General features: G+C 32.0%; 1 protein-coding gene across 1 annotated transcript; it reads right to left on the reverse strand.

Moving 5' to 3' along the window:
• Nucleotides 1–7,714: 7,714 nt before the first annotated feature.
• LOC133819454 (GATA transcription factor 16) lies at nt 7,715–9,247 on the reverse strand. The gene is made up of 3 exons (XM_062252718.1): nt 8,666–9,247; nt 8,422–8,553; nt 7,715–8,311 (listed from the first exon to the last, which is right to left on the reverse strand). Exons 1-3 carry the CDS (start codon nt 8,684–8,686, stop codon nt 8,021–8,023), a joined length of 444 nt encoding a protein of 147 aa, XP_062108702.1. The 5' UTR covers nt 8,687–9,247; the 3' UTR covers nt 7,715–8,020.
• Nucleotides 9,248–9,737: the final 490 nt, after the last annotated feature.

Genomic DNA, 9,737 nt, shown 5'->3' on the forward strand with positions numbered 1-9,737 from the left:
GGATTACTGATGTGAATAGACATCCTGGTAAATATATAATATATAATAGTGATTATATATGATAGGACCGATGTCAATTAATTTTCTTTATAAACTTATTGTTTGTCATAATGATTTAATTCATATCTTAATAAACAATCATTTGTAGATCAATCTAAATCATAAGTTATCATGAACTCTAGTTCATATTTATTGAATCTTTTGATTCATTCGTTAAGGTCTCTTGATATAATGAAATTACTGACTTTTATTTTGGAGATTCAATATCATGAATGGCTGGGAACATGATATTGCAATAATGAAATCCATACTCTAACGTCCTCCTAATCCAGGACCATTACACTGTGTACTTTAAATAGTGTCAGGCTTGCTAATCAAGTCATTTGGTCATAAACGTGTAACTAAGATTAACGTCAAGGGTTAGAGTTAAAAATTTTAGTCAAAGGAACTGCCGACTTTTCATTTAAAAAGTTTCATACATACATGTAATCCCAAAATATTACAAATAATTGTTTAAAGGGTGTATATACATCAAAAGTTACAACCGGCCAACCTAAGCGGCAAAATAAGGGATACAGCTCTAGTTCCTTTGAGATACCCTCGGTCGTGGTGGACGAGCAGCCGCATATGTACATGTCACCACCGAAGCTCTCAAATTAATGGCTGGTCAAGTTTTCCTTTCCCCTTACCTGCTCCACATAGCACCCGTGAGCCAAGGCTCAGCAAGAAAACTTAAACATGTGCATGAACAAAAAATACAGATTTCCAAATACTTATCTAGTATGCCCAGCAGTAATAACCTACTCATGAATGCATACAATTACAAATAAATGGTCATTGGATCATTTTGGCGCCACTGCTCTGAATAGTTGACCATGGAGTCAACCCCGGGGCCCTATGCCCTAGCTATGTGACCATAGAGTCACCTGGGGCCCTCGCCCTTATCTTTGAGTAACTAGCCATAGAGCTAGTCAAACACTTTATTTTCCAATGACCATAGGGTCGGCCAACGTAATGGTACGTTACTAATTTGGGCCTAAGCCTTTCGACCAACACTCAACGCGCTATTGCCGCCCTTGACTAATAAGTCAAGCCCTGAACTAGGTATTCGGATACAGATACAGATAAGCATACTTCAAACAATACAAGTATGCATACATATTAATCATATAACACCTTCAATTAAATGCAAACATAGTAATAACCATGTTCCCTAAAGGGGTCGAGCCCTAGCTATGCAAACCATGCAAATAATCATATAACACTTAGCTAGAAACGGAATATTCAAGTACGTTTAATCAACAAGAGCAATCATAACTCAAACACGTACATTTTCAGGGGCACGAGCCCTATTCATAATTATAATCAATAATTAGGCCAAGCCCTAATCACATATATCGCGTATTGGGTGCAGTTTTCTTACCTCAAGTCTGAGTGCACAGTAAAATAAGAGCGACCCTCGAGCACGATCCCGGTTCCAAGCCCCTAGTGATAACCTAGTCATAACCATAATATAGGATCCCATAACTAATGAGTAAATAAATGCTTCCAGACCGAGTCCTAGCCTCTGGGACGTCGAATTCCACTAAACCGGGTAGTAGAATCGATCCCGAGCCCTTAGGTTTGAGTTCTCGTTGCTCAAGACCTAAGGTGGACAAAACAGCCCAAACGGGCCGCGACTTGCCCCTAAGGGCCGCGGCACGGCTCCCAGGTCAGAGGTCGCCTTCCTTCCTGGAACCAAGACACGGGCTGCGACTTGCACTAGAGGGTCGCTGCGCGCCTCCAAAACAAAAGCTCCCCCTTGGCCCTAGGTTCGCTTAGGTCGCAGGGCCCCAAAAACAGGATCACAACCTAACCCTGCAAACCCAGAATTCCTCTGTTTTTCTCCAGCCAAAAACCTACCAAAATCTACCCAAATCAATCCTAGAACAAAAGTAAATCCTCAGAACAATATCAGCATAATACCAGCAACAAAACCCCAGCTCAACACACTCAAAACTCCACCAAAAACTTAAATTCATAACCTTGAGCCTCAAAGCTCAAGAACAGCCAAACTTAAACATAAATTCAAAGGAAATCAAGGTCTAAAGCTTACCTCAATTAGCAAACAATTTCCCCCTAGCTCTAGCTAATCCAATCCCAAGTTTAGGCCTCAATAACCCGATAATGTATCAGTAACCCACAATACCCCTCGACTCACCCCAAGTCAGGTATTGGGTCCCGTTGCGAATTTCCCACTAACTTGCTCCCTAGGATCGTCTCGTGCCGAGTAACCCAAATAAACCCACATGATAATGTGGTCCCTCACATACATACACATATATACAATTATGCACATAACAAGCCAAATTACGAGTATTGCCCTTCTAATAAGAAATTGGCCCACATGCATACTTAATACTCTTAAACATGCATATCCAGTCATATTTTCATATAACTCACATAATCACATGATTACACACAAATATAACTCATATAAGCATATAATTCCATATATCGTCTTCCTGGCCCCCTAATCAAGGCCTTAAGCCTTATTAGGTAATTTGGGACGTTACACATGCTTTCCTAATAGATCGAATATTGGTTCCCTTAAGGGTTAATTCTGGGACTGAGTAATTATTGAGCGAAAATCTATAATATGATTATAGATTAATTATTCACTGGTGAATTAATGGTACTTAAGGAACAAGATGTAATTAAAAGGGTAAAACAGTAATTCTTAACCATCTCTAATTATCGAACCAATAAATGGAGGACATAACTATATTTATTGATTATATCAATTGACTACAAGAGAGAACTTTGTGAATATAATTCTATAATTACTTTGAGTGTAATTCCATATTTATAGTGGAGTAATAATGGAATTAATAAATAAAATTATTGAATTAAAGAATATAATTAATAATCTGGTTTATGAGATCTTAATATTATAGGCCCATGGTCATGTGGTCGCCTCTATCATACATTGTCAATGGTATGGATGTCACAAGTAAGATTAATGGAGAAAATTGCTAAATTGCAAAGGAATTTATTTTCCAGGGCAAAGTAATTATTATGTTCAAATAATTAATTATGAATTAATTAGTTTTTATTTGAAAAACTTTATATTAGTTAAAATAAATATTAATTAGTGTTTGAATTGATATTTGAAAGAGTTAATTATTATCTTATTATAAGATAATTATTCAAATGGATAATTTTTAAGATAAGGTTAATTTTGAATGAACTGATATTCATTTTTTGGAATAAATATATTGTCTTAAAATTAATTAAACAAACAAACAAGAAAAATTAGGGATGTTATAATAATGGAACACGCCACTCATTATCTGGCACACAGTGATGCCACTTTGGTGCTACACTATCCTTGAGATTTGAATTTTGAATTTTGAATTTCAAATTTATTTGTTTATTTAATTATTAATTTTAAATTTGATTTAAAGAAAAAATGAAATTAGATTATAACTGATCAGTTTGAATTAATAAATTTAAAGAAAAATAAAATTGTTTTATTTATCTTTATAAAACTAAACAGAAGAGATTCTTTTAATGAGTTGTTAACTTTGTTATTAGATTCTCTCAAAAAAGTGTCGGTTGAATTTTCATTTTCTACTAGCCTTCTCTCTTCTACAAACTCTCTAGATCTTATGTGTTGAGAATATCTAGAAAGTCTAAATAATCAACATGTGAATCACATGTACCCACACATGTCCTTGTGTGTTGAAGGAACGACTTGAAATGCTAGGGTGTGAGTCTTCAGTGGATAGGAAGATTGTTGATTATACTAAAAGACTCAAGGAATTTTGATAGACTTCAAGATGTAATCTCATTTTCCTTGTATGTGTTGATTTAATATATAGATATATGTATTGATCTTGATTGATATTAATAATTTTTTAAAATCTCCCTCCCCACCTTCCGTTGCGTCCCTAATTTTATTTTATTTAATACCAACAATATTTTTTCCAGACAGTGAGATACATTGCGATGTGCAATTTGAAATTTCATAAATGCAGTTCAAATTGCACCACATTGCATTGTTAAAAATACATCAATTTTTTAACAATGTTTTCAATTTTACTATCTAATTTTGATTTTAATTACTTTGTACTCGAACTTTGGTTGTATTATTGAACTTGAAATTTAAAACTGTAATTGTATTGTTTAAACTTGAAACTTATGTTGTATTGTTTATGTTTAATTATTGACATGAATGTTTAACTTGATATTACTAAATTATTTTGTGTTAGTTGTAAACCACTCTCATTGCACCGCACCGCACTGTATTTTGTAGTGCGGTTTGAAGTCATATACAGTGGAGTCCAATAAAATAGCAAAAAATTGTACCACCGAGACTACAAACAACCTTAATTAATAGGATAATCCAAAATATATTCTAACCCTTCAATTTCTACATTTTCTATCTCACGATTCTTTGTTGATAAACATGACGATTTTGCGTCTTTTATCATCTTATATCAAGCCAATTTCCTTCTAACTTATAATAGGGTGGAAATGAAAATGAGAAATATTCTTAATAAAATAGCAAAAAAGTGTTATATTTAATACTAAGGAATTTTAGAAATATTGATGTATTTTAATTTAACTTTTATCATTCAGTTATGTTTGGACAATGTATTTGATTTTGAATTTTATTCAAAACTAATATACGACACTGAAATTTATAGCTGGTATTAATAAATAGGTCTACTAATACAATAGTCTTTCCCAAAAAAGAAAAATAAATAAAGTTCATGGAGAGTATGTTTTGGGCTTCTCTATGGATACCTAATTCAAGCAACAGTACCTAACCCAAGTTCTAAATTGGGCCTGTAGAGCCCATTCATTACCTTATGGCCCACGGTATTAAACCTAACTCATATTTCATGGACTGAAACTCTAATCAATAATCATTCTCAGTCAGAAATATGGACCTGGGTAGAGCAAGTTGATTTCCAGTTAATAGTTGAATCATAATCAAGATTAACTTTAAGCAAAGGCCAAGCTTTCAATTTCTAAAATGTTAAAATAAACTAGTAATTAATAAAATAAATACCCCAATATCAAGTCTAATAGTAGTGTTTGATAACAAATAACTCTTCTTAATAATCTCTCAAATCCTAATTTTTTTAATTAAAAAAATCATTTAACTCAATAGTAAGTTAAGTTTATTATCTTACCTATTTGAAAATGAGAGGAAATGAGAATAAACTAGAAAAATATCCAGAATTCCAAATCAAAATATAAATTTCAATTTTGAAAATTGGTAAATAGATTTAATGACTAGTGTTAGCTTAGATGATTAGATCGTGTATTCCTTTCACAATTCCATTCCCTCTAGCCTAGGCTTTAATTACGTGCAGTACATGTGGGACCCACAGTTTCTTTATCGAAAAAAATATATGAAGAAATGACTCTTTTATTCTCTTTTAATTAAGGACAAATAAACATGCCAAAATAAATAAATAAATTAAATAGTATTAATTTTAAAAATCCAACATAATTTGTTTGGTCAATATTATTATTAGGGATTAAATTTTTTATAGTGGGGAATCGATAGACTATTTCCCATTTTTGAATGTTAAATGGAAAGGGAATGAGAATTGCATTTTCTGCTTCAATAGGAATCTGTTTAATTTTTTTATTTTTTATATTTTTTATTTATTACACATGTTTCTTTATGTATTTATATAGTATATTATAAAATTTTTAAAGATTTTAATTTTAATTTAGATAATATTTAGTACTTAGAACTATTACATAATATATTAATTTTCATGAATTCTACAATATTTTATTTTATATTTTAAATAAATAGATTTCTACGAGGATTCATCATAGTACTACCGACGTGTAATATGCAAAGATAAAAGTAAATATAGGAATTAAAATAGTTAGCAAAGATGGAGATAGAGAAAACACTTCATCCCTAATTATTACCCTAGGGCTTAATAGCAGAAGCATTGGTTGAACTCTTATTCACTTTAGGGTCACTATCTTTCACTTACAAGGTACATTTGAGATTTATATCAAATTCATAAAGCTAGGTAATAATCATAGAACGGATCTGATTTGAAGTCATTTTTTAAGGTTGTTTTGTATTTTGTTTTATTGAAAAAAAAAAGTACTTTTTTAATCTATAATAAGAGTGAAATGTTAAGATAAAAAGTGAAAAGAAGCAAAAGTTTTTATCCCCACGTGGTGATGCATCACATATTTAAAACCATTGAATTTGAGTCAATGACAAGGCCCTTAAATTAAAAATTTAGTTGTAGGCGCCTTGCCTTGTATTTAAACACTTTGTTGTTATGTCTCTCCATAGTATTGGCCATGTCTAGACCTTGTTCTTGAAAGAGTTGGCTTTTGGTTTTGGTTTTGGTTTTGGTTTTGGTTTTTAAGGTGGGTGAGTTTAATAGTGGCGGCTTACCTATTATGTGTGTAGATATATATATATATATAAATGTATAGATATATATATATATAAATGTATAGATATATTTTCAAGAGGAGAAAATAAATATAATTTAAGGCCTTTTGAAGAGAATACCAAATACCCAAATAAACGTATGCCTGTCAGCCGGAAAATAAATTCAATGCCAATCACCTTTTAGGTAAGGTAGAGATTTAGTGTAGATTTCTTACTTTAAAGACCCAAAAAAAAGGTATGAAAACTTTTATTGTGTCAATAAATGTCTCCATGAGACAAGAACAAATTGTTTTCATTTAAATAATAGACCAAATTGTTTAAACTATAGGAACTTTTGGCCAATGAACTTCTCTGGCTCCATAATTGATTATAAAAAAAGATTATATATAGAATATACTATTTTAAATCCTTATTTATATAAAACTTTTTTGAATATCTTGTATATGGTAAATTAATTAAAAATTATAAATTTACACTAATCTTGTTAAATATTTATGATATTAATTAAATAATTAAGTGCTAAATTAGTTTGTCTAAAAAAAGTATATTTCCAAAGTAATATTCAAACTTACTATATATCCAATATTTTTTTCTAGTCAAACTTTTACAAAGAGACTTCTTTTTGTTACCAAATTAAATACAAATACCATCTTTTTTTAACTTTTTACTTCTTTTACCCCGTGAGTAAAACTGTACTTTAGAAAGTACTATTTTTGTTCAAATCTCTTATCTAGATTTAAATTTAGTAGTAGAAGCGACCACAATTGTGACCCTAAATTAGACCATTCCATTGGTCTTTTTCCAAAAAAATAATAAATAAATAAAATAGAACATTTGATTACAAAAAATTATGAAAATAAATAAAAAAAAACTAATCACACTAAACCTAAAAGAAATTCACCAAAAGTACACTCACCAATACAAGGCGGGAAAATATTTTATTTTCCCACTTTTTTTCATATCTTCATTCCAATCCAATCCGATCATTTATTTTATATATATATAATTTCTTCCCTCCTTTTATCAAAATTTTCTTTTCGTTGGCGCCCTATGCCTCTCTTAAATACAATTTTGTATCACATCGTTTTCAATATTTTATTTTTGCTCTAAAATTGGAAAAATGACAATGGAGACAAATTATTTTTGCTTGGTTGATAAATGTGAGTCACGAGAAAATTTAAAGCACAATATTTATAACACAATAAAAAGAAATATAATATAAATATATATGGTGATAACAACACAAGATAAAACAACATTCATTATAATAGTACTCATATAATGTCAGCCAAAACTTTTTTTAAGAATTAATCTTCAAATTCTTACACTTGCTCAAGTACAATTACTAATACTACTACTACTCTCCCTATCCCAAAAACCAGTCAGTCGAAACTAATTAAAAAAAAACAGCTAAAAAAATAATTAAAAAAAATCTTCACCCATGAAAAGGACAGGCAACAAGAGGATGGTACACTAATAGAAGGAGAGAGAAAGGGATATAGAGAGAAAAAGAAAAAGAAAGAGAGAAGGGTTAGGAATGAAATTTTTAATCCAACTTTATTATATAATATATTATTACTAATAAGCCTATTAAGCATAAACTGAGCCATAAGAGAGAGCCATCAATAGCACAGCCGCTTGTTCCTCTTCACCCAACTTCTTTCTCTGCCTCTCCACCGTTGATCTTTGCATCAAAACTTCTCTTCCCAGAGCTAATAATCTTTGTTTAAGACCATCGCCGAGCTTGTTGTTATTACTACCGTTACCACCGCTATTATTGCTTGCTCTCTTTGCCTTTCGATCATCTGAGCTTCCTTTATTCAGACCCAGAATAGCTCTTCTCTTCTTCCGGCTTCTGATCCCACATGCATTACATAAGGACTGTAACAATAAAAAGAGATCGAAATTTGAGATTAATATGACCAAAAAAAGGGTTGATCTGATTAAACAATATGAGAAAATGAGTGATGGGTTTGGATCAAAAAAATGACCTTAGGCCCGGCTGGACCGCCTCTCCAAAGTGGGGTTTTCGTCGTTCCACAATCAGCGCAGGTCTTTTTATGGCTTTCTTCTGATGAAAGCCCACTTGGGTTTTTGCTGCTCACGTCTTCTGAATCCGATCGCTGTAATAAAAGACAAAAAAAAAAACCGATCCGATCAGTAACTTTGAATCAAAACCAATCAGAAATTTTTTTTTTAAAAAAAATAAAGAAATATGACCGTTTGATCACTGACCTTGTCACTCTGATCCAACATTTTTTATGAAGTATTTTGAAGATCTGAGATCAACCCAGTTGAGATAAGGCCAAGAATAGTAAAGGGTATTTGAAAGTTTGAAATAAAAAGATAACCACTCGACTCAGAAAAATCAATGATTTAATGGATACGGAAGAAGTAAAAAAAAAAGGAATAAAAGGGTCAAAACAGGGCAATCAGAGAAGTAGTGAATGAGATTGAAATAGATCTATTTGGTTTTGGTCGAATGATCAACATTTGGGGTGGAAAGAGGTCAGACTCGAAAGACTACTGCTAGTAGAGAAAAATGATTTGAAAACAGAGAAAAGATAAAGGTTGATCAGCAATGGAGATTGGTCTCGAAACTCTTGTTTGAATAAGAGGTAGAGAGTAAGATGATGATTATGATGATGATGATGATAGGAACATGCAAAAGAGTGATTTGAATCCAAAGGAGAGTGTGTTTGTGAGTGATTATGCTGAGCTGCGCGGCAGAAGAGAGAAGAGGAAAATATAAGGAAGAGAGAGAAAATGATGAGAGGAATCTAAACCGACATACACAACAACACCAGCCGCAGCACATCTGAAAATACCCTCCTTATATAAAAAATGGTACTCGAAACCCTAGCCCTTCTGATATTTAGTGAAATGACAATAATACCCTTGTCTAAGAGGGAAATTAACTTTTTGGTCTTGTGTGTGTGTGTGTGTGTGTGTGTAAGGTGAGCTTAAAGCCAACCCCGCCAAACAATTTTTTTGCTGAAATAAACAAAAAAGGGCGCCATTTGTTGTTTGGTCATTTTATTTTATTATATTTTAGATTTTATTTATGAATGAAGATTTATTATGGCAATGAAAAGAAAGGAAGAGTGTGTGTGTGTAGCTCTGCAGCCTAAAGATTTTGGGACCTATTTTTGTGAGTCAGAGTGAGAGATTTTTGTGATATCTGCGCCGTTTGATAGGTCAAACCCAATTGTGGGTACTATGCCTTTTTAGGTCTTGAAAGTTTCACATTGGCGGCAAACTAAATTGATGCTCTTTTTTTTAATTATGCTTGTATGGTATGGTATGG

This window comes from Humulus lupulus, chromosome 2, assembly GCF_963169125.1.
Source record: "Humulus lupulus chromosome 2, drHumLupu1.1, whole genome shotgun sequence".
NCBI classification, from domain to species: Eukaryota; Viridiplantae; Streptophyta; class Magnoliopsida; order Rosales; family Cannabaceae; genus Humulus; species Humulus lupulus.

Coding starts and splice junctions, on each gene's coding strand:
- LOC133819454 (XM_062252718.1), bottom strand. CDS start 8,686: ATGTTGGATCAGAGTGACAAG. Junction 8,554..8,665: donor TGTTGGATCAGAGTGACAAG/GTCAGTGATCAA, acceptor CTTTTATTACAG/CGATCGGATTCAGAAGACGT. Junction 8,312..8,421: donor GCGGTCCAGCCGGGCCTAAG/GTCATTTTTTTG, acceptor TTATTGTTACAG/TCCTTATGTAATGCATGTGG.